At 35.7% G+C, this 26,957-nt stretch overlaps 1 protein-coding gene across 1 annotated transcript in view; it reads right to left on the bottom strand.

Annotated features, from left to right (window-relative positions):
* Nucleotides 1-5,494, bottom strand: part of LOC306884073 (GDNF family receptor alpha-4-like) — a 115,665-nt gene extending 110,171 nt beyond the window's left edge. Inside the window, exon 1 of the mRNA XM_079439725.1 lies at nucleotides 5,066-5,494. Within this exon, the coding sequence (XP_079295851.1) occupies nucleotides 5,066-5,108 (43 nt within the window). The 5' untranslated portion in view covers nucleotides 5,109-5,494. The remainder of the gene's footprint in view (nucleotides 1-5,065) is intronic.
* Nucleotides 5,495-26,957: the final 21,463 nt, after the last annotated feature.

Raw genomic sequence — 26,957 nt, 5'->3', positions numbered from 1 at the left:
AAAAACACAGCGGCAGCAATCTTAACCAGAGTCAGTCTCAACCACTTTGACAGTATGTTGGTTCTTTGTCTTAGTTGAATCTGTAGCATACTTGCATTGCTTTATGCTGCTTATAGGGTCTTAATTCATCCCCATCCACAATTTAAGGCATTAAAAGGTCTTAAATCATAGCAGGAATTCTTAAATCAATAAAAATTCAATAAAAGTTGTATGCATTGCAAAAGAAAGGTGCATCTTGCTCAGTATTTTTGTCTTGTTTTCCAACACAAATATCTAAACATCCTTAAATAATACACATTTTCTGGAGAGGCACATGGAAAATGTCAGCTAATTGTTCTTGTTTCTATCAAAAACTCACTTAATTTTGATTAATTTTGACCATAAACAAGACATATGTCATTTTGCTTCACTGGAAAAATAAATAAATAAATACAGATGAAGAACTTTTTTGCAGTGTGATCTGAAAGCACAGTAAAAGTTATTTCCATATTGTAATGGAAAGATGTTGGAAGTTGTATTTTCAAACTTTTAAGTGTTGCTAATACAACTCATTGTGTTCCCAAGACATTTACATTAAGAGAACATATTGATGTCTTGGGTTCCTTTAACTGTGTTCCTTAACTTGGCTTTATTTTCTCTTAAAAAGGTCTTACATTTACCTTCATCAAACCTGCAGAAACCCTGTGTCTATGTTTTCATTTAATAAATAAATAAATAGGCAGGCAGATGAGCAGAGTCTCCACTTTCATATGGAGAATCGCTGTGTTGGAGAATTGAATGAACTCATAACTTGAATAAACCCTAGCATCCATTATTGACAAATACGATTTCAAGTCTGTTTGGGAAAAAATAGAGCTGCTCAACAAAACAATATTACTGCCAATAAATGGCAGAACCGAAAAGCTATAATTAAATAGTTATAATGAAAAGCTGTACTGCAATATCCTCAGATCTCATACATGGATCTAAGAATAACTTAAATGTCAGTGGATGTAATATTTAGTAGCTCATCCCAAGAGGAGGGAGCTTACTGCTCAAGCTAATAATTCTACCAACACACTCTCATTGCAATTCACATTATTTTATGTTTTGGCGAATCTGTGGCAAATCGGCGTGTTTTTGTATTATCTCATTCTCATTCATACATTTTCATATGATCTGCTTATGCTCTACTGAGGGTTAGATTTAGGGATTGACCTCCTTTTTTCCCAAAAAAATTATACATTTTCATACCAACCAAAATGTATGAATTCATACAAAATCACCAACTTTTTTTTATTTTATTTTTTTATTTATTAGACTGGATTGATTAAACATTAATAAGTAAGGGTAGCTGGCTTGTTAATCGCCAAAAGACATACTAAAGTTTAAAGCTGTCCCAAATTCATAACAAGGATGAGGTCACAAAATATTAATTAAAAATATAGTTAACCAAAAATTAAATTTCTATAATTTTTAATTTTTCACCCTCAAGTCATTTCAAACCCACAAAACTTTTATTCTTCTTGGAAATACAGTTAAAGATACATATTTTTATGAAACCTGAGAGATTTTCGTCCCTCCATTGAAAGTTCAATACACTGAATGAACTTATTGACAATTCAAAAAGTTCATAAAAATATTCAAATCACTCTGAAGAGACATCACTTTATACAATGAACAAATTTAATTTAGGCTTTTGTTCACATATAAACAATTGATCAACTCAAATAGAGCTTATCATATATGGTAAACAGAAGCTCAAACGTTATTTGTTTGTTTTTGCAAGTCATATTTGATGTGCTCTATATGTGTGCGGTTATCAATTGTTTATGTATGAATAAAAGCCTTTTTACTGTGTTACCAAATTAAATTTCTTCATCATATAAAGTGATCGAAGATTACAGCTCAATTTTCTTTTGAACTTTTGAAAGTGTTAAAGTTTGGGGTGAATACAAATTTAAAGGAGAGATGGAAATCTCTCAGTTTTCAGTAAAAATATCTTAATTTGTGATGAACGAAAGTCTTATGAATCTGGAATGAAGTAAGGGTGAGTAAATTATGACAAAATTGACATTTTTCATGATTACTCATGCCATTATATAAGATTTCGGTCAAAGATTCCACCTTTAGACCAAATTCTGTGCGATGAGTCCTTTATTGACGAGTCCTACAGCCTTGTCTGCTCACCGCACATTAATACTCATCTATCCTGCCTACTTATCCCCGGCTGAATCAAGTCAATCCCAGTCAATATTCACTCACAGGGACAGCTAATTAAAAAGTCACCCCAAAAATCATGCCGAACGAATAGACTAAGAGATGTATGCGGAGGATAATTAGCAGGGTGAAGACAGAGAACCTGGACAGGCCAGTAGGTGAGGGGATGGGCCATTCAGATTAATGCTGGTGAGAAACAGCAGCCGTGCCAGAATGAATTCATATCCCAGCGTGGCGCAGTGAACAGCACCGCATAATGTAATCTGCCACAATTCAAGGTTACTAAATGTGCGGCTAACAAATTTATTAAATCCCCTAAGAGCTTAAAGGGCTAATTGAGCATTAGTCTAGGAAAGGTGGAATTCATTTGCCTCACATGCATGAATCTCACACTATTGTTAACTGTTAGAAAGTATGTAATAATCACTTGTATTAACACTTTGAGAAAGGGTAATTCAGATTTGCTCAAAGACTCATAACTACGCTGAAGTCATAGAATGAACACTTCAAAAAGTATGAAGTAACACGAAATTATATGCTAATCATTCTTCTCATCTTTATTCATTCATAACTTAATCATATTTTATTCCCACATTTGACATGATTATGCTGTATACTTGGTAGCAAAGTTTCTCCAAATGCTTACACTGCAACAAAACAGTTGACATAGACCATTAACGTTTCTCCTTGGACTGGAACCGTGATGGCTGTCAAAGTGAAGTGTGACACAGAAGGACACAAACCAATCATCGCTCACATTGGTTGTCTCTCCCCTGCAGGAGAGGATGCTTCATAGATTGACCCAAAATATTTGCTGTTAGCAGTGTATTGTGTTTCCAAAAGAGGTAAAATGAACTCACGCTGACTTCAAAGTGCTAAGAATAAAATGTCCCCACATGGATAGTAAAACCTGAAATCACCTAAACAGCTTAATAAACATACTGAATGTGTCTTAATGAAAATGTAAAAAGGTTTGTGTGAAGGTTAGTTTTGGGTTAGGAGATAGAAAATATCTTTAGACCGAAGTCAATGGAAATTCTCAACCACCACCAAAACAAACGTGAAAATCAGTGCAAAAGTGTCACTCTCCGTCAATGACTGTATAACATGTGCCTCTGGCTGTCTAGCTGGTGGCTATATGTCTTTCGTCCTCTGCTTGTGATCCTCAGTGGAAAACCAGTATGTGTCAGAAAGAGAGAGAGTATATACGTTACACTGACAGTATGCTCTTATTTTCAAGACTAGCTCGTGATTGAATGTCTGTTCTGGTTTTACTCCTGTTTTTAATCCTGTCCCACTTTTGGCTTTTGCTCACAATCCTATTATAAACCTGTTGTGGCCTATTGCTTTCTTGGCAACAAGGGGTATTATGCACCTTTTTTATATATTTAATGTTGCACCAGTGGCTGTCTTGGTTTTATTTGCCCTAGGCTAGATAACACCTTAAAACAGCTTAGCACTTCATTATGTAAGGGTAACACATGTTTTGGCTAGTGATACAATTTTCAGATACCGTGCAAGGAAACCCCGGTTCAACATCCCAACTAAATATTGAATCTTTTTTAGTAAATCAAGCAAAATTGCAACTGAACTTTACAGACAATGCGTCTTTGCTGTATGTCAAAGAAAGCTTTGACATTTTGATAATAACTATTTATGTGTTCCACTGAAAAGTGGCATATGCACGCTGTTGCAAACTGGGTTGCTGGATGATGATGTTTTCTGGTCAAAGTAAATGATCTGCAGTACTTCTGATAATTATCAAAGATAGCTACCTTTTTGGGGGAAGCTGTAGTCAAAATACACTTGAAAATATAAGGGTGCCCAATGACATGACGCTACTAATGATGATAACGTCCCCCACACCTCCCACTTTCTCTTTGTTCATTTTTAAGTTTGGGTGAGTATATACTTAAAAACATTGTGACATTGACATTTATCTCATAAATGTAACCCATTTCTGTTCCATATTCAATGTGGAAATTTCAATCCAAAAGCACTAAATGAAGCACGACTCTAGCTGTAATGCTTCAGCGAGGCTATTAAGCATCATGCAATCTAAGAGGGGAAAACAGGACTGTCATCATCAATCTGAACAGTTTTTTCCCCACCATGGCATGCTAAAAAAGCTTGCCTCAAAACGCCTGCTTTCAGCCTGTTTCCCAATGCACAAGCGATTCTCTTGAGACTGTTTGACAAAACTATGTCTCAGTGGAATACACAAATGGAACGACAGGACGACAGGAGCCAGCGGCATGGGGTCTAGTTAGGAGGTATCCGTCGCAAACGCTTTTGACAAGAGCTCATGACTACACAGTCTCAGGCTGCTGGCTCTTCATAATTCTTTAAAGGCATTTGCATAGCTGCAGTAGGATGCGTCCTGCGCTCTACCTGCGGACCGCGCGAGATGCTACGATGAAGCGCACAGCTTGACGGACAGGGTGTCAGGCTGCTGCTTTAATGATGGAGGTAATGTTCCGTGAATTAGCGCATTAAATACAAGCGACATGTAATCTTAACACACAAACATAATCGCATCAGTAGGGTCGTCCGATCAGTCTCATTTGGTGTGCCAAACATGATAATGACACTTAAGCGCGCACTGACAATCTAGCGTAAATCAAACCAGAGATAATATTAATGTCCCAACAGCCGAAACACTGCAACTTTCGGTTAGAATAACTTATAGCAACATTGCAATTGCGAAAGAAACAAGTTTAAGTTCAAACGCAGCGACACATAGAGATGATTCGTGCGTCTGCAGGCAAAGAATGGATTCATCATTCCCTTCACATCCGCAACAGCTGCAACTGAGCTCATCCTCTGTTCCCCTCAAATCAGCAGAATTAATCGGAGGAAAACTCACCAAAAATTGCCAGCTGGAACAAGTAGAGCCCAATGAGGTCCATCCTGCTTAGAGCCAACAATCTCGAGGCAGTAAAAGACTTTCGCGACTGCCCGTGTCCACTGGCACCAAAGTTGTCCAGAAAATGTCGTACTGCGTTCAGTGCTGATTTCCTCCAAAAATGCGAGACGCAATCCAAATCATTTCATAGGAACAGAGCACGTCGAGAATCATCTTTTATTCCCCCAGCAAATCTGGCGCCAGATCGAGGGAAACAGTTGCGCAAAATCAGTGTCACGAAACGGCACTATTTCATTACCAAGTTTGGTTGCTGCGTTAAAAACCTCATTAGCACTCAAGACACTAATTGAAGAGAGGTGCTGGTCTTCCGGAGTGTTTTAGTCTGGTGCTGCGTCTCTGTCTAACTCCTAAGCGCAAGAGAACTGCACTGACACCAAATCACTGGACGCGTAAAAGCACCGCGCTCTGCCCTCCAACTCTACTGACAGCAGAGAGCAGCAAATGTGAGGAAAGCGAATGCAATTAAATGTCATACTCTATGGAGTAAAAAAAAGTAAAAAAAAAAAAAATTATTTCCAAATTTAGAATTGCATCTAGTCTTTTGTTACAAGATAAAATGTTTCAAAAACAGAAACGGACATTTATTACTGTGTATTCTGTGGTATGCTAGAAGGTCACCCACATCCATGGGGAGAGAAAATATCATTTAATTTGGAAAGCTTTCAAAAATAAAACCAGATCTGTTCATCATTTGAATGCTACACTGGTTCTTGAGAAGTGGGACACAACATGTATCACTTAAATTGGCAACAGTTGCACTGAAATGAATCACAGATGATGACTAACAAACAAATAAAGACAAATTAACTATATCATTTCCTTTTTTTTAATAATAATAAAAAATTACATTATCACTCCATACCACAAAACCACATGTACTTGTATATTATTGTCACCACTATTATAAGTCAACTTCGTCACATAATATAGAAACTGTTTTTTTTTTTTTTTTTTTTAGTTTTTAGATTTTCTACATTTATTTTGGTTATTTTGCTTTCTCACAGAACAAACATAAAAAATACTGTGATAACAATAAAATAAAAACTAGAACAGTTTAGGGACAAATGCACACAAAGATAAATTATTATTTTCAGATTTTTTTAAGTCTCATTTTAAGTTGGTCATGTTAGTAGTGAAATGTGTTTGTCAGCAACAATAGAAGATGATGCACTCAAATATAGGTGAAAACCTCTAAACATGTTGTAGAGATTAATCCAAAATAATTCCTTGATACACATTTTTTTTCACTTGTGTAGACTTTTTTCCAAGAATCAGTGAATATTTATTTGTTTAGTTTGTGTTCCATGCCACTACAACAATTTCAACAGAGATAAATATTCATTCAGACTGGGAAGCAGAGCTCTCAGCCTCATTGTAAATAAGAAATGAGTGACATCTCCATTAGGTTTGACAAAGGTTGAAAATGTGTGTGTGATTGCTTGAGCTGTGTTCGATCTCACTGTATGTTTCTTCTTTTCATCACTTTTGTTCTCAGTGCTGTGGCACCTTTGAAGTGTGGATACAATAATTATGATATAATACCTGCTGCAGGTATTTTGACTGACAGGGAAGAGAGAGTGAACAAGTGAGAAAAAGTGAGAATGATAGATTGCTAGAGAGTGAGAGAGAAAGTGTTTGGCCAGTAAAATGTTTGCCAGCAGGTGTTTGGCACAGCATCCTCTCTCACATGCTGGAAAACTGTGGAAACAGGCATACTAACGGGCCATCTGTTGAGAGAGAAAGAGAGACAGAGAGACAGAGACATAACAGAAAGTCCTTTTGCGCAGTGCTGACAGGTGATGACTCTACAGCACATCCTCTTTACTTTCATCCTGGTTCCGCTCTCAGAACTTCTGTAAAAGACAGAGAAAATGTAAATGTAAGGTGTATGCAGTTAGAAGAGTAATAAATGTCAAATGCGATTGTATATATAGCATGTTGTGGGTTTTGAAAGTTTGTTATACTTTTTATATTATTAAGTCTAGTTGAAGGCTACAAGTTATTGTGCAAAGAGTACCCAGGATAAAATGTACAGATCATGGGGCAAGTTGTCACAATAGAACCTGTCATTAAACTGCAGTACAAATAGTACGATTGTAAAAGGAGAACTATACATGGTCCCCTCACTATAGTTGGTGAAAACTTTGTATGTAACAACAGTTTTTGGAAGTGATTTTTTTAATTTACAGTGAAAATGCACAAATTGTCATTTCATGCATGTTTTTTTCATTGAAATAAATTTTCTTCTTAGCATTTTCTTATGTACATTAGGGTTTTATGTTACATCTTATGTTGTTGAATTAATGTTTATTGCAATATTTTAGTGTCATTTGTTACCATGATGTGTTTTATAACTATACATTTTATGTGTTTAAAACTATTCAAAACCACCTATACAAAACCAAGCAATTATAGGCCTAAACAAAAAACGGTAACACTTTATTTTAAGGTGTCATTGTTACACATGTTATATGTACTTACTATTATAATAACAATAAATTATGCATAATTACATGCAAGTAACCCTAACCATAATAGTAAGTACATGTAGTTAATGAATATTACTCAATACTTTAAATGTATAATTGCACTGTAACAAGGACACCTTAAAATAAAGTGTAATCCCAAAACCTTATACAGTACGTACAGCCCTTGTAACAGCTTTTCCATGTGACAGCCATCCTATATCTGGAATATCTTGAAATTCATGGTTTGGAATGACAAGTTGCTGTTATTCAGTTTTTTTTTATACATTGCCAGCGGTTATCATCTCAGCCATTTCATCTCAGCTTAGTCTGAACTTTAATCTCCTGTAATTAGTTCATCTATCAAACGCTTGCACCTTTGGGTGTTATTTGAATGTATATACATAATCATGCAAAATTCAAATGTACATGCTTTGAATTTGTCTGTGGCCTCAACCATCTTTCATCCATCCAAATTCTCCATTCTCCGTCATATGATTCTCTGGTCTTCATTTGGACTAAAACGAACATAAAAATAGACATTGGCTGCATGTTTGGTTTTAACATTGGGATCTTTCAGCAGAGGCTACAGGAACAAAATGGTTTGGCAACATTTCCACACATATTACTGTTTTTATTCGTTTTTCAAGTGTTTGGGAGTAATAGTAACCTACAGTACTAATTTACTTCCTTTTTATGACCTCAGGCTATCAGTATGACCTGAGTTTCTGAACATAGATTCATTATTATGGAAATGTGGCAAGTCAGTCATTGAGTTTTTGACATCAGAAATCCAAGGATTTTGTAACAAGATGTTCTGCAGCTTATTAAAAAAAAAAGTTATTATATTGAGTTCTGAAAATCTTTTTCTTAGTTAAATTAACTGTATTAATTTAAAGGAAAATGTATTCATCATTATATGATTAAATACATAAGGTAACACTTTTGTCATTGTTTTCATTATGGTTGCCCAACTATTTTCTCTGAGAGGTATAAAAAATGAATAGTGAACTAGCACATTCAACTGAGTGCTATTAATCACTACATTGTTAATCAGTTTCCTGTTGGTTAATAGCAAAATGTAATTTTTTTTTTGTTTTTTTTTTGTTCCTGTGTAGGTATTCATTAAACAAGGAACAGGATTGTAAATATGGAAGCAGATTGATCTCATTAATAATTCAAGCAAAAGACAGGATGCACAGATGCATATCCCAATTCACATGCACAGAATATATATATATATATATATATATATATATATATATATATATATATATATATATATATATATATATATATATATATATATAAACAAAAACCAATTCACATGCACAAAATAAGAATATATATTCATAAAATACGTTTCACAAGCGCAAAACACAATTCACAGATGTACAACTGTGTACAAAAATTTTGAATGTTTAAAATTCACGAGTGTATTATGGACTGTGAATGTGTGAATCGCCTTGGATGTGTGTGTGTGTGTGTGTGTGTGTGTGTTTGAGACTTGTGGCAGCGAACTCCTCCCACTAAGGACCCTCGTACTCTTTAGCCAATCAGATTTGAAGCTGTCGATCGACCAATCATAACCCGTCCTGGGCGTTCCTACCTCACAGTTCAACAGAGGTTTGTGCAGTTGATCGTTTGATTTTAGCTAACTAGTCTAGTGGAGATGTGTTGTTTTATTTTTGTATGTTTATCGAAGTTTAAGAAGTTAAAGCGGTCTTTTACACACTCGTTAACGTGACCAGTGTAAGCCAGCGGCTGCTGTTTAGTCCAGAGTGTGTTATGATTTAATTTTGATCGATTCTTATGTTTATTTAATAAAGATTTATTATTCACTTTGGATACCATACCACATTAAGTTCATAAAGTCAATATAAAACAAAAAATAAGGTTTTGACTGATGTGACATGTTGTAAATAAATAAATTATTATGAAAATAGTTTTTGGATATTTTTCAAACAGTCTTGTGTTTTTGTTTATTGAGGACATGAAAGAGTTGTCACAGCAGAGCTTGTCTTGTGTCTCAAGTCCTGCCATGGCACGCATTCTGATGGTGATGTAACTTAAGTATATAATAACATGCACACATTGGAGACCATGTACATTTCATTTAAGTTTGTTTATGCAGATACTATTTATTTCAGAATTGTGAGGCTGATGATGTACAAATTTCTGAGACACCCGTGACCCTACTATTCCTACTTCACCCCCTACCACAAGCTATGAGGTGCTATGAATCTAGAAGTTTCATTTGGACCTGTAACTCTTTCAAATCAGTCATGTCGCAACCCATCCATTTTGACAGTTTCAACAGATTTTTTTAAGTCATGCACTATTATTACATTCATTGTAGAGTAGTACCTATGACTTCGCATTTGTTAAGGCTAAAAGCTTTGTTATGCATTGTTAAATGTTCGTTGTAGCTCTGGTTTTATGTCAGAATTAAATCATTCAGAAAAAGCCAGTTGTTACATTTGCTTTATAAGATAAGTTTATTAAAGTTTTCTGAATACTTTGGGAATAAAATGTCCATGAAATGACCTGACCATGATTAATTGTAATGTGCCTGTAACATGAATTATGAATTGACAGTTATGAGGGAGTACAAACGTAGCACAACTACAGCTGAGATTGGCTCGATACCAGTTTAACGCTGTGCTAGAAGTTCTTCAGTCAAAGGGTATTCAAACCACAGTTACACTGAATGGCTGTTATAGTGTCCCATTTAGAGTTTTTAGCATTCTTTTAAAGCAAATTTCATGGCCAAATTATAAATACATTTCCAGTATTAGTGTAATAAGTTATATGAAAAGTTAATGAATCAAAGGTTTTAGATCCAGTCTTCTCTATGTCTCACTGTCAGGACGTGCCAGATTTTGGTCTGTTATTCAAAGCTAACACCATGGCATGTTAACTCATACCCTAGTCCCAGACTAAAATGCTTGTTTGAGCTGTCTCAACTAAAAATATGTTGCATGTGAATTGGGATATGCATGTGTGCATCTTGTCTTTGCGTGAATTATTAATGAGATCAATCTTCTTCCATATGTAAAGTGTTACTGTACTCATAATAGAAATGAAGCTGGATCTGTGGATGGAGGAAGAATTGTTGTAAGACTGAGGCAAGTGACTATTTATTTACCATGGTGTTGTGATTGACAGGCTCAATAAATATGCTTTGTTTGAAGTCCATTTAGTTCAACATGATATCATTTCTGAAAAAGCTATTCAATTTCATTCGGTTCCAGCACACATTTATCCAGAGTAGTCTAAATTTATGAATATAATTACATGTGCATGACAGGAATAAACCATACCAAGTAAACAAGACAGGTGCACAGGTTGATTTCATTGACATGGATTCTAATGGAGCTTCACATAAGAAGTTTAGATCTTAGTTGCACTTTAAAATATTAACTTCACTGACTCTTGGAATCACATACATGGAATATAAAACTATAACCAATAATTCTCCCACACCTAAGAGAATATAACTGGTATTATTCATTCATTCCATCGTTCATCTACTAATGCATTCATTCATGCAATTACCTCAACGGAGATTTAATTCTAAACCTGAGATGAAAATTACTTTATTATTATTATTACTTTAATATTTATTATATTTTCAATTAATTTATAATTGAATTGTTGTAATTGTGTGGGCTTACAGAGTTGACCTCCCTGTCTGTGAGTAGAAGGAACTTGCCAACAGAAACAGAGGGAGGTGACAACACTGCTTTTTACTTATTATACCAACTCTATGAGACATTAATATGCCATGAGTCATTGGAGCCACAGGAGGGTACAATCTGTGTGTGTGTGTGTGTGTGTGTGTCTACTATATGTGCGAAAGATAAAATTTCAGCATGATGCATCTGATGTGAGACTAATTTTAATGTGCACAGGAAAAGTGTGTGAATCCGATGTGTGATTTTTCCTGGGAAGCGAGGAGACAACAGGTTACGCTTTCAAATACAACCTTGAATATGTACTCATATGGTTTCATCTCTTGCTGACATGGAGAGCAGCATCTCTTCATAATATACATTTCTTGAAACACACAAACATACATGCATATATACAGCACATCTCCAGACTTAGCCAGGCATAAGAATTTTAAGACTTCCTGGAATTGATTTAGAAAATAGTGTCTCCTGGCCCCACCTTTGCTCATGTTACTCATTTATCTCGCTTTACTGAGTAATGACTATTACTGTCATCAATTTGCAATGTTCTGAAAGATCAGGACAGTGACTCAACTCATGATGAACTAAATTCCCTAAATTCTCTTGAAATCCAGTTTTTCTTTTAGCTCTTAATATCTCTGAAGAAATTGGAGAGATTTTTTATTCTTAAAAAAAGTCTTATCCCCCTTAATGACTGATCAAAACAGCATAGCACATTGTTGTGATATCTTTTTCCAACTAATTAACCATTTAGCTATGCTAAGTTAGTCGGCTAAGCAATTAACTTGCTAACTAAAAGCTAACTGAAAGCACAATTAAAGGAAATTTTAATTTGACCAATTTTTGCTTCTCTAATAAAACAAGTCAACATGCCAATTACACGCTCCCTCAAAACTTACGACATCTGTGGCATTGTGCTGTGTGATAAAACTGCACGTTTTAGAGTGGCCTTTTATTGTGGCCAGCCTAAGCCACACCTGTGCAATAATCATGCTGTCTAATCAGCATCTTTATATGCCACACCTGTGAGGTGGATGGATTATCTCTGCAAAGGAGAAGTGCTCACCAACACAGATTTAGACAGATTTGTGAACAATATTTGAGAGAAATAGGCCTTTTGTGTACATAGAAAAAGTCTTAGATCTTTGAGTTCAGCTCGTGAAAAATGGGGGCAAAAACAAAAGTTTATTGCGTTTATAATTTTGTTCAGTGTAAAATGACATTAACCCTAAAAAGGGCAAACCCATAAAGAGACATCAGAAAATTCATGTATTGCTATTTTCCATCTTATTGAAACTCAAATGATACAATTTCATGATTTTTTTTTTCAAAACTTTACTCTGATTTTAATGTTTGTATCCCCCGTGATATGTCACCCCTTTGGGGGTATAAATCAACTGAAAACAGAACACTTGTTTATCAATGCTTGTTAAAATATGTAATTCCTGAACGTTTGGAATACAGACGGTTGATCTCTTCTTAAAAAAGACACATAGCAGATTATTCCTGAAGTGAAAGCAAAAAAAAGTTACAAAGGTTTAAGTTTAAAGTAAAGATAATGTAGTACACTATTTTTTATTTATTTTATATAAAATAAATATTTTATAAAATATGTTGCACTCTAAAACTGTAAAATCAAAGCCATATTTCTAACCAAGTTTTGTTCCAAATTTGAAGTTGATATCACAAAAATTGTGGTTCCTGAGAGATTTTGTTTGGGCACTATACCAAAAATAACCTCTGGGTTACACCCAAACTCTGTTGATTTTTTTTTTTTTGATGCAGTTTTCTGTCACAAATCAATCATTTTCTGTCACAATATCACTTCTATTACAAAACAGTTACCAAATATGGAACCTTGACTGTCAGACCTTTCCAACGATATGTTGTCAAGATTACAAAAATATTTCAATTTCTAAAACACAAGTCTATATACAGTGGTGTGAAAAAGTGTTGGCCCCCTTCCTGATTTTTTATTTTTTTGCATGTTTGCCACACTTTAATGTTTCAGATCATCAAACAAATTTAAATATTAATCAACAATAACACAAGTAAACACAACATGCAGTTTTTAAATGTTTTTAAAAGTTTTTTTTTATTATGAAGGGAAAACAAAATCCAAACCCACATGGCCCTGTGTGAAAAAGTGAAAAATTTCAATGTAAACCTAATGCTGAATAACAGCTTTTTAGTGAAGTGACATGTGGCCAAGTTTGGTGATCCATACTCGGAATTTGTGCTCTGCATTTAACCCATCAAAGTGCACACACACACACACACACACACACACACACAGTGGGCAGCAGTTGGGGGTTCAGTGCCTTGCTCAACGGTCTCACCTCAGTCGTGGTATTGAGGGTGGAGAGAGCACTGGTATTCACTCCCCCAACAATTCCTGCCGGACCTGAGACTCAAACCCATGACCTTGGGGTTGCAAGTCCGACTCTCTATCCATTAGGCCACGACTGCCCGTAAAACAGGTAAGTCTTTTAAACAGGTAAGTCTCCTCCAACATGTTGTGTACATATGTAAACTAGATCAACTTTTGTCGGAGGGGGAGTAGATTTCCTACTTCATGTAGCCATGCAGTTTTAAATGCTTCCTGTGAGCTAAACAAAGAATGTAGAAACAAATGTCATCTCATTGAAATATTCACAACAAACACCCTGTCAAAATGAAACCAAGAAATAAGACATACATTTTCACTGCTTCTCCCCAGCTTCTCTAATGTTTGTATGCCCCAGGATACATTGCCCCTTTCAGGGTTAATGAACACATTTTCATAATTAAAGCTACACTATTCTGTTTTCCATAGTATTCTGTGATTTGGCTCTGGTATTCTGAGCAGAAAAATCTGATGGCTTGAGTCACATACTTTGCAGGTGATGATTGTCTTATCAGTGGCAATGGTGTGACATCCAAATTCCATCCAATAATGAAAGAATTTCAGAAAAATAAAAATGCCTTATGACCTGGTATGCCACTGCTGGTTTGACTTTTTGAAAAGAACTTTACTCGCCAATAATCAATGTCAATGCCAAGACTGAATTAAAAATTGCTATTCATATCAGATAAGGTAAAACAGCAGAAACTATTATAACTTAAGTAATCGCCTAGGTTGGTTAATTATAGGCAAATAGACTGTAGTAGTAACTGGTTTAGAGCTTGACATTGTTACCAGCATGAACATTGTTTTGTGAACTCAGTCAATGCACAGCAAATGTGCTGCTCTGCAGACTAAATGTATTTCTGAAAAGTCAAGCCAGTGCTGATTCATGTTTTATTAATAAAGGTACATTTGTTGTAGCTTCGAGCTACTACAACACCTTCCACTGCATATAGTAGTAGTCATTTTCTTTATTTAGATATGATTGAATGACAGAAACATGCATTTTCCTGTAAAATCCATCTGCTTTAAAATATACATTTTAAAAAAATAGGCTTACCCTAATCATTTAGGGTAAGGCAAAAACACGAGTTGAGAAAAATGGTTTTATAATCATTATTTTTATTATTTGGTTAAAAAAACAGACACAGTGTACCTTTAATAATAACTCCACTGAATAAATACAATTTGCATAATTTCTAATCAGGCACTGAATAGAGTACCCATTAAAAAGTCGTGTCAGCCAATGAAATGGCTTTGAGGAAGGGTGATAGGATACTGCATAGGATATTGCATGACATTGATAGAATGCTAATTCGCATTAGCTTGACCAACCTGAAAAATACAGTTTTTAAACCTGATTTTGATTACAAAAGATAAAAATTTATGATGCCATTTTGCCCAATTTTAATGGCGATTTGAAATATGTTACTGAAACGTAATCTTGACAAATTGTTTTGGAGATTTCATACTTGACCCATTGAAGTACACCGAAACTAGCTACCTGGGGGTGTTGCAAAAATGGCCGCCGAGTGAACTTTTGCTTATGGTCATGTTATAGTGTGGATTATGTAATGATATTGCACAGCATGCAGCAGTGGGTGTGAGTGGGGGGTTTGTGGGGCAAGGTGAAAAAGATAGGATTCACCTAGAAATTGTCCCACAGAGGCATCCTTGGATGAATTACTGAACACGAGGCACAGCAGAAGTGCCCTATATAATGAGGGTGAATAACTTAATGTCTGATCGTGCGAAGGAGCAAGAGAGAGAGAGAGAGAGAGAGAGAGAGAGAAAGAGGGTGTGGGGTTCCAAGCTCACTAACAGTGACAAGAAAATAAAGCATGTGCCCCTGTATTTTCAACCCCCTTCCATGCTTTAAATACTAGGAGGACAAACCTCATGCTGTTGAGGTAGAAAAATGCATGTTTTTTTCACACATCCATCTGTAACCACCCCACCATTTGACAGAGTTAGTAGTTAGAAGAGTAGCATTAAAGAGCAGTTAGTCTGAAGGAGCCATTATAACTGTATTCTTCATCAGAATGAGCCTTTCCTGCTGTGGACTACAGTCAAACGCTGCATAAATTGAGCTGTGTTGGGTGAGATCTTTAAAATTGTAGCTTGTCAAGCTGCAAGCTACTCACAATTGAAAGTATTTACTGCCAAGCTACTCTTTTGAAAATGCAGATAGAAGCTGTAGGAGTATTTAAAACTGAAGATGTTAAAAGAAGCAATATGTGTTTAAACAGAAGATTGAAAAAGGTTGTAACAGTTTTTGCTGTAACATCTGTTCTCTGTATCGTAACCTTGATATATATATTGCCATATTTACATGCTGAAAATTAAAGTAATTTATATGTCAAGTATATGTCAAGAGTGCTGCTGTTACAATCTACCCCACAGGGTGAGTTGTACTGTAATAGATGAGGTGGCGTGTAACACTAATAGAAAACATGGACATCAGTTTAAAGTCTCTATGTAATGAAAGAAGCAACAACTGTTTTCTTCCATATTGTGACATACATTTGATTGAAATGGATTGTCAAAAGGGAAAAAGTTACAGTGGGGGCTTGGCTCTATCCATTGGTTGTTGACTGAATGGAGATATATCTGAATGCAAGGTTGAGTATGAATTTAAAGGGATAGTTCAGCCAAAAATAAAAATTCTGTCATTACATGTACAAATATGTACAAGATTCTTTCTTCTGCTGAACTCAAAAGAAGATATTTTAAGAATAGGGAACCAAACAGTTGATGGTAGCCACTGACTTAGACTTACATTGGCTACCAGTGTCATGCCAGTAGAAGATCCAGTTATGACATTTTGATTAAAAATTACGAGCTCAATTTTTGTAACCATAAAAGAATGTGCATCGATGAAATGTTCACATTAAGACCATAAGCTGCATTTAGAAAATATAAGGTTTCCCTGTCATGCTGACTTTAAGAAAATAAATGCATGGGGAATTGAAATGTAAACAAATTTTATTTTAAAATGTGTTAATCAAATAAGCAAACCAACATTCGGTGAAAACAAAGTGCCTTTAAATGCATCATAGGCATACCTTAAGCGTATAAATGACTAAATTAGCTGTTGTACCCTTAAAGATACAATTTTGAGGTTGACAGTGAAGGTGGAAAAATTATTTAGCATATACATTAAAAGCCATAACAGAGAGTGTGTGTGCACATGCTAGCGAGTGCTTCAAATATTGGCTTAAACACTGTCCTCTTTTGTGGGTTCAGTGAAGTGAATATGAGAATATGTGTTCAGACTTCAATATTTCTTTTTCTTAACCTTTATGTGAAAGTTTTGAAGAAAATGTTATAAGTAAAATTAAATCAGAGGATCTGCTGATTCAGATTATTCAGTTCTTTAATTTAATATCCATGAACCTGATCAAATTATAACCCAGGAGTGAAATGATTCTGTACCTCATTTTTTACCCCATAAACCATTTATATTTGTGCAAAGATTTCTATAGTCACCTCAGGAGGATGGTGGTCATGTATAATAGGAATTTAATTCCCACAGCACTGGGACTCAAAAAAGTTCATCATTTTTGGTATTTGTACTTGTACATACACTGTCTGAACGAATTAATTCACTAGAATGAATTAGACATTCAACCCCTATATTCTACAATATATGAGAGAGATGGCATTTAGGAGAAAGCATGTGTGATTATTATATCAGCACACTCAGCAGTTAAACTGCTTACACAAACAATGTGACGTTAGTTATAAACAGCAATGTAGCATTTTGACATGCTACACCACTACTAAAAAGTAGTTTCTTACTGTTAAACTATTTTGAAAGCTGCACTACTTTCACACTCATAAAAATAGTTAAGTTAGTAGCGTCTCTACTAAGCTGGTGTGAGAAAGACATTACTTTTGGTTTCAGTAGGGAGTATCGGCATGGAGAATAGCTACTTCTGCTGTTTTAGGGGAAAATTATTTTGTCCCATGGCAGCACTTAGGTTGTAAAATAAGTAAGTGCAGAAAAACGATGGAGAAAAATGAGACAGTCCTGTGGCTACATCACAGACTGTTCATTTCACTCGGTGCAGTCAAAACCTCAAACCAGCCGCAGACTTATGCCATGCTTCTGTTGCATCTGCTGCCCCTCGGCACTGCAACGGTTAGATAAATGTGTTAGTGAAGTTCCTGTGGCAGTAATGCCAGCCTCCAGCGTCTGGCACAGGATATCAGATGTGACATGATGCATAGACAGCAAATGCAAGGGAGAAAAAAAAAGATGAGTGAGTCTTCCATGGACCATGAAGGGCATAAACAGAAGGAGTGAGAGGTACATGTAATGGTGAACTATGATGACAAGATAAGACAATTCAGCATCATGTTCTTGGCAAAGCATAACATCTAAACAGCTCTCTGAGCTTTGCTCTTAAGTCCATTGGCTTACCTTTAGAAGTGCTTACAGAAAACAGAACGCTTAACAGACTTATGGGAGATCTTTTAAATCCCCCTACAGCACAAAACATCCAGTCCACTCATCAGACTTTAGGAAAAACTGCTTACACTGTTACTCACTGATGAAACACAGACAGGAGAATGGCAGGGGCCCGCCTGCGGGTAAATGCGTAGGTAAACCGAGGCCGTAATCTTACCACGGTAGAGATGGTGCAACATGGGGCAAGAACATTATGGTCTCTTTTAGGAATCAGCATGTTCTCATTTAGGACCGATTGTGTGAAATTATGATTATCAGGCATTATCAGAAATTGATGACTCATTGAAAGTTTGGGGTAAGTTTTTTGTTTAAAAAAGAAAAAAGCTTACCAAGGCTGCATTCTTACGATGAAAAAATCGATTGACTTAACTATCGCGATTTTTTTATTTACGATTTTAAAATCTTTTTTTTTTATACCAGAATCGATATTAATTCATATTAAATGCATTGCTTTATTTTAGTCCTTGCTTATATACTAGGCGGAGGAAAGTTACCTCTTTTATTTCAGCAGATGGCGATGTGTTTCTCAAATGGTGAAAAATGGGTCGCGGAGTGTACGACCAAAGAAACATCAACAACAAAAAAATTAATTCTAAATGTTTTTTTTTCTGATGCGAGAATTTTATTTTAAAAGACGTGCATGAAAGCGGGTGACACTTCTGTCAGATGCAGTGTAGGTAAAGAGCGTGCACCGCGTGAAATAAAAGTACAGTACAGACAAATCACATAACTGTACTGCGTGTGTTAGCTAGGAAGGATGTGCATGGAGGCATGATGTTCTATTCAGGAGCAGTTTCCACATTTCATTAACAGTTCATGTTAGTATTGTTTATTCACCATGATAACTGTTGTTTCCATAACCCAAAAATACCATGTTATTTTCACTTTGTGTCATTTTGTATAAATGACTGTGGTGGCTCAAACCAACTTAACAAACTGTATTAACACCAAACTGTATTAACAAAAACTAGTTTGGGACTGCTATTTAATACCTTTACCTTTATAGGCTGTTTATTCAGTATTAGTCATATTCTTAACAGTCTTAAATTAATTTTTGTTAAATAAATTTGCTTTGTTTTTGTTTTTTAACAAATTATATATATATAATATGGTAAGTGGGTCACGGCTTATATATTTTATTTAACGCAGTCCAGTATTTAAAAGAATGGCTTTCAAGTTAAGTTTGATGTTAAAGAAAGCTTTCACTAACTCGACATTTTATTTTATTTTATTTTATTTTATTAATGGAACTAGTTTGATGGGCACTTTATTTCAAAAAGTATGTTTCTATTGCACTTTTTGTGGCTGTTTGTTTATGTTCACTGAAAACTGAAATAAAACAGGAAAAATTACTGCTAAGATGTTTTTTTTATTATTATTATTGTGACAGTGTATATTAAGTGTATCATTCAACTTTTTCCTAGACTCTTGAGTTAAAAATAAAAAATAAAAATCGCAACACAGCAATATCGAATCGCAATACTTGTAGAATCGATATTCTTTAAAAAATCGCAATACATATCGTATCGGCACCCAAGTATCGTGATAGTATCGAATTGAGAGGTGTATCGTCCCATCCCTAATATATATATATATATATATATATATATATATATATATATATATATATATATATATATACTGTATATATATATATATATATATATATATATATTTATTTATATATATATATATATATATATTACACATTACATAACATTTTGCTTGTTACTTTAACCTTATATGATATTAATCCACTACAGTATAATTTGGCACTATTTTAAATGAAAGTTTTATTTTTAAAACTCTTGTTGCTAATCAATAAACATAACTAATAAGTGTTTCATATATAGTACCTTATGAGTAAATGCTTTTTATTATGCAATTGAAATGGTTAATCATCTAAGCGATATACCTATATTTTATTTACATACATATCTTTTCAACATATTTGTTGTTGTTTTTTATTCTGGTTTGATGTAAATAATCGAAATAACATATTCCAAAAGGACTGTAATGAATTCTCTTTACACTATTGCCAGTTTATCTTATAGGGAAACCACAGTTGTTTACCATATCCTTTCAAAGTGTATGGGAGAGTGTTTGCAACACAGAGCAGAATAAACTGCAGTGAGGAGAACCAATCAAATGACCACAAGAGGCCCATCAGAGAGGTCAAGAGGCTGACATGGCTCCTGTCACAGAGGTGAGTATCAGAGGGCAGGGAACTGTTGGATCAAATGAATTAGTTTACAGCATGCTCTGTGATAAACAGACGTCTCACTAAATTACAGTAACTCACCCCGTGTGAACAGGTCAAGCACTGTATCAATTCAGGCAATCTGTAGGAACAATCTGACAAGAAAATCGGTATACCGATTTTACTAAAATATACTAAAAGTTAATGGTATTACAACCATTTCAGTGTGCTTTCTGTATGATGTACAGTATTAACTGTACACTTTGCTCTACATCTGTCATGTATTCAGTGATAACACATTTTTGATAACATAACACAATATTACAGGTACTATAGACATAATGTCAGTTTGGTTTGATTTTTTAAATGCATTTCCTAATCTGATGCCTGTATCCTAAAATACAGAAATGTAACTTTTACCATTCAGCTCCTGTAAGGGTGACTTGAAACGTGTCTCTTGCATTGTTTGCTATTGAATTAACTGGTGATTAAAATTACTAAACAGAAAGATCATTCTGCTGCGTTTTGCTGATTTAATCAAATGTTCTCATTATGTTTTGAAACAATGGTTGCGTGAAAGGAAACATTTACAACCCTAATGAAAGCACAATAGCAGGTTTTGAATGAGCGACTAGCTGGGTTACAATGATTGGTTCTCACACATTCTTGTGAAAATAGCACCAAAGCGATTACAGAGCTGTAAATATCACATTTCAATTCAATAATATTTTTATTTCATATTTGATGTTGCCCTCAACCTCACAGCAATGCTAAAATGTTGTTGTTAGCATATATTATTCACGTTAACTTATAACCAGAGAGAAATTAGATATTAATTTGAGTTCAAAGGCATCAAATGGAAAGGAAAATATTGTTTGTTTTTTTTCAACCAAGAAACTTTTCTGGTTATACTTTAATTCGATAGTCCACTTTAGACATTCAACTAACTATAAGTAACTTTGTAACTAGATGTCAACTAGATATCAACTAATTCTCATTAATTTGCAACTACATGACTACTAACTCTCAGTAGGGTAGGTTTAGGGTTAGTAGAATAAGTTGACATACTTGCAAAGTTTCTCATACTCATTATGTTGTATGTTGTGGGCCCATCAAAATAAAGTGTCAGAAGGTATTAAACAGACAGTCTACTAATACTCTGATGACTGCTAGTTGACATGTAGTTGCAAAGTTACTTACTGTTAGTAGAATGTCTAAGGTGGACTATTCTGTGTCATCACACTGAGGGGAAACACAACTGAGCATTAGAGTGAGTGCCTCGTATTTTTGATTTAAGAAATTTAGTGTTACAATCGCTCCCGGTCTCCCCTTCACAGGGTCCCGAAGCAAGACATCTTACACAGCAGCCAATCAGAGTTTTGATGAAGACAAACAGCAATAAGGCGTCACGTAGATAGCGATCTTTCTGAGACCGCTTTAGGCTTTATGTCTTTGCTATCTGTGGAGTCTAATAGAATGCTCTATATAGATCATAAATGATTGTGGAAAAGGTGTGGAGATGGATGTGCGGATACTGTGTCCTTCATGGCTATGTGCTTTTGCAACACATACTAATCATAATCATACAGAGGGCTGTGGCCTCCACCACCACCCACCCACTCCACACAGCCTATAGGAGATGACTTGACCGTTCTGCCTGTCTGCTCCTCCTATCACATCAGTGTGTGTGTGTGAGAGAGTGAGAAATTCAATACATAAAGAAGTATTGTCTTGCCGCGAGCAAAAGTGTGGACACTGAGTGAAAATCTCGCCTCCTTCAAGAGTGTGTGAAAGTGTCTGTGTGTATGTGCACTCTGTGGCCTCTGCCTCTGCATTGCTTCTATGAGAATTACAGCCGCACCAACACTTAAAAGAGCAGTTCAACCTAAAATGACAGTTCTGTCACCATTTATTCACCCTCATATCATTCCAAACCAAACCAGTATGACTTTTCCTGGCTGCTATTTTCCATATAGTGAAAGAGGACGGGTTATCAGGAAAAAAAAAGCACAATAAAATTATCCAAAAAAGGTCATTATAAATCATGCACTATATCCAAGTCTTTTGAAGCCCTACAAAAGCTTTGTGTGCGGATCAGGCTGAAATTTAAAATCTCAAATCTAATATAGTGCCATTAACATCTGACATTTGATCACAAGACATGTGAGAACAAAAACGTTTGGCATCCCATGGTATCAACATGCCATTTTTGATGTCCATGTGACTTATTTTTAAATCTATTTCAAAGTGGAAGGGGAGGTTATCCATGAACAATGACTCAGTTATTGTTAACACTACATTTCCATATTAATGCATAAAATCTAATCTGTAATTTTTCATTAAAAAAAGATCACAACCCATTATCCTCTGTTGGGATTTGGTTAATCGTGCAAGAACTATCAACAAATCATTAAGTTTGTCAGAAGAAGAGAGAATAACAGCAAAAGTAGCACAATAACTAAGAAGAATACATAAAATAAATGTATAATAACTGTGTAATAAATGTGTTATAAATAAATAATGCAATACCAATGATTACTGAGTTTAATTTGCATTGGAACTTACAAAATTTGTTTTTAGAATCGTATTTTCATGTTGTGGTGTTAATAAATATGCCCTGATTGCATACATCCTTCTGCTGAAGAAAGTTTTCTAACTGAAAGAAAGTGAGCGAGAGTGTATTCACCAGTGATAAGGGTTAATAGAAAGATGTACAACATGGTTCAAAGAATAAGTATAGAATTTAATCAAACAGTTTTTGTAGCATCTCTCTAATTGGTAGGGAAGTAATTAAAGTGACACAGCCTTTGGGGACTCACTGCTGAAATGGGAGATGAGAATGTGTGTGCTTATGTGTGAGTCTGTGAGAGATTAGGCCCCACTTCAGTTTAATTTATCTGTCTGGTGTAATGGACAGACAGGTAATTTAAACATCTCCATCAGCATGGTGATGAGAACCGCATGATACCTCTGATTATGTACATGCATGCAAACACAGACCTGCATGTTGTGACGTCATCAAATGGCGAACGCTCAAGATTATTAATTAGGTTATGCACAAATAACTTTACATTTTCTTTTACACAAAACTCATTACATAGTTGTCATTCCAAACCTCGATGAAAAAAAAAACTAAACGGTGTAGGATTTACCTTGAAACATTTTTCATTCACAAATAATTACAAAGAAATGACAAGCACAATGAATTAAATGTGAAATTTTAAAGCAGAAAGAGTGAAATAGTATTTTCTTTGTTTTATTTACAACTTTTAAAAAAAATATTTTTTCCTGGAAGAAAGAAGGTGAGAAGGTGTCCGGGGTTTTTTTCTTCTTTGAACGCAGTGAAACTCAATGGGATCTAGTTTACTGTTTAGTGAAGAGTCATATACAAAGTGTGTACAACTTGATATAATCTTGTTCTCCTTTCTGTTCGTCAGAATGCCAGGAAGAGAAATCACCTGTCAAATCCTCATATACATTTCCATCTCTGATGGGTCAATGCCTTGGGCTGACAGCATGGCTTGGTCAGTGCAACGGCGTGATTCACTTGTCAGTATTTCAGGATGCCAGTGTCCCTCATTTTACAAAAGCACTGAACAACCCTAACAATACCTATTACTGCTCTTTAACAATTACTTGAACATTCCCTAGTGCACAAATCAAACATGGAGATGGTTAGGGGCAATTTCCTCACTAACTTTAAACTGTGGCTTTAGGCAGTTTTGTCCAGCTCTGCATACCATTGAAATGCATTATCTTCGGCCTGCAGGTCCATGTTTCATCGCTCAGGCTATTTATGGTGTAATGGCGGGTGGGTATTGGCTGTTTGCTGATGGTTAGAATGCTAACAGCGCTCTTTAAACGGTTCACTGACTGTGTGGGCGCTTTATTTGACTAATGCCTCTTATTTCACTTTCAAAACAGGACGTGCAGTCTGTGGAACACCGCTTTGCGGTGTGAATGGAGTCACGGTGCATGTGTGTGTGCGTGCTTGCAGCTTGAAGATTACAGAGCTTGGTCGTTTTAGGGCCCAGGTGGCCGATCATGGTGTATGTGGTGGGCGACTCACGTTGATAGCTAGCATGTCTGCATGTGTGTGAGGAGTTGAGAACGAGAGCAGATCTGCAGATGATTTTCAACTTCGCAGCAAAAGGACAATCTCATAATGATGTTGTGTGTGCTTTTTTGGCAGAGATCAGAGTAAATACGTTCCGTGCCACCTCAGAGCTCCAGCGGCACTGTAGGGGACAGCTGACCAAACTGCAAAAACACATCAACTTGATGAAGATAATTTGAATAGCTTCAATAGTTATTGAGTAGAGCGTGTCTTAAGATTCTCCTCAGCCTCACGCATAATTACAGAATAAATGAGGGGTCAGCCGGTGCACACGTCCCTGGAGTTTATTGTTTATTAAAAGCACGAATGATTATTATTGGAGAAATGTCAACTGTGGCTTGCTGAAGAGCTGTTATCCTATTTGATGTTTTATAGGTTCCACTCTCACCCTCATTAGGCATTTCTAGAAAGTTCAGTAAATCTCATAATGTGCCTCAGGCTGATGTTAACTCCTCCCTAGTGTCTGGTTTACTTTGCGAATGTTAAAGTTTGCAAATAACCCAGACTCTGACCCTGCTGACAGTGTGTTAAACTGTTGATTGCAAAAAAGCAAGAGTTTTAATTGTATTGGACATACAGTCTGGTTTTTATTGTTGTTAATGGTAGCAAAAATACATCAAACCAACTTAACATTTTACCATTTCAAACACAATTGTGAAGGTGATTTTTAGTGGACGTTTGGACATTTTGAACTTTATTATTTCAAAAAACATATATTTGTTGTTTTACCAATTAATATCTACTAAACTTTGAATATTTATCTTGAGTATGTTTGTTCTGTCTTAAATAAATGCTTGGTTTGATATTCTGAATTTTGGTCATCAAAAGATGAATGTTAATGGCTGACATTCGTTCTCTTGGTTATTTTGGTCTGAAACATAAAAGGAAATGAAATATTTAGTTCTGGTTCACTTAGCGTTCACACTGTCATTTTTAACATTGAACTTAAAAATACAATCCAAAAGACATAAAAATACAGTCACAACCTGAGAGGACAGGTTTTGATGTATATTTTGTGAATTTACTGAATATCCAAAACTTCTGTGTGTGAGCTAAATGTTCTTGTTGTGTATGTGCATATATGGTAGCTCACAAATAGCTTTTAAAATGTGTAAATGAGCCATAGCGGCAAGAATTCCTGTTGCACACAGAGATCTGCCGCAAGTAATGGGTCTGATGCCTGTACTGAACTGTAAAGCAACATAGCTCCTGTGGTATGCTTGAGTATTCTGTCCTTTTTATGGTTGCATCTTGTGACATAACATCCTGATTTTGGTTTGTTTAGATGTCTTTGGTCTGCGTTGTGTTCATATTTCATTCTAACTGCACCTGAGTTCATTTTCAGGTCATCTCAGTCTCCTTGTTTGGTGAACACCAAGGTTCGAAGGCAGTGTCCGCAATTATTTAAATGAACCGTACTAACAAAATAACAAACCAAACAGTTTGCATAGAACATGTCTTTGCATTTAAATTCACAAGACACAAGACAAGGGAATAAAAAGGTCTAGAAATATATACTTTTTAAACTGCTTTTAACATAGTGCAATGTTTTTAGACCACCGTGTAATGCGTGAGACACTGCAAAAGATGTTAACATAAAAAAAACAATGGAAAAACAGTGCAGCGTGTGTGCAATTGGCTCTATATTCACCGTCTTAGAAGATGAATGAGACTAAGACTGTCAGGCTGATTGTCACGAATCTGGTCCATGCTCTCCCGGTCAACCACCAATAGAGGTCATCCGCTCACCACATTGACTTTTTCACTCACAACACACTGGACTCCATTTCCCACAATTCATTGCACTGACGACACGCACAGCTGTTCACCATTATCTCGCCCACACCTGATTATCATTTCACAATCACTCACTCACTATTTAAGTCTGGGACTTGCTATTGCTCACTGCCGAGTATTGTTAGCCTAGTCTGCATACAAAGCGTTCCCTTAGTAGTCTTGTCTGGTTTATCTTGCCGTGTCTGACCCTGCCCGTGTTTTTGGATTATTCTCTCTGCCTTGCCCTGTCTGGATATTGTACGCCGATCGTCGACCCTCGCTTGTTCCACGGATTGCTCTGTCTTGCCTCTGCCATACCTGTTTGCTGTCTCCCGACCCTGCCTGTATGACCACGTTTTACAATAAAGCTTTGCAAATTCTCACGTCTCGTCAGCCCTGTAACAGAGATGATACACGGGGCAACTTTTTGAGCAATTTTGCCAGGCAACTTTTTTTGAGCAATGTTGCCCAAAAAAACAAAAAGTTGTCCCGTGTATCATCAGCCTCAGTCCTCTATTTTTCTTAACATCTCCTCTTCTGTTCCACAGAAGAAAATGTCAAACAAGTTTAAGACAACATGAGGGTAAATGACGTGAACTTTCATTTTTGGGTAAACTATCCCTTTAAGTATGGTGCAGGTGTCCAAATGAAAACATAAATACAACCGAAACAAATACATATGATATATTGTGACAAAAAAGGAGTGTGTTTAGTGTTCC

The sequence above is a fragment of the Barbus barbus genome, assembly GCF_936440315.1.
Source record: "Barbus barbus genome assembly, chromosome: 18".
In the NCBI taxonomy this organism is placed as follows: domain Eukaryota; kingdom Metazoa; phylum Chordata; class Actinopteri; order Cypriniformes; family Cyprinidae; genus Barbus; species Barbus barbus.
Note: the sequence above shows the minus strand (reverse complement) of the source record. Positions and strands in the feature narration are given on the sequence as shown.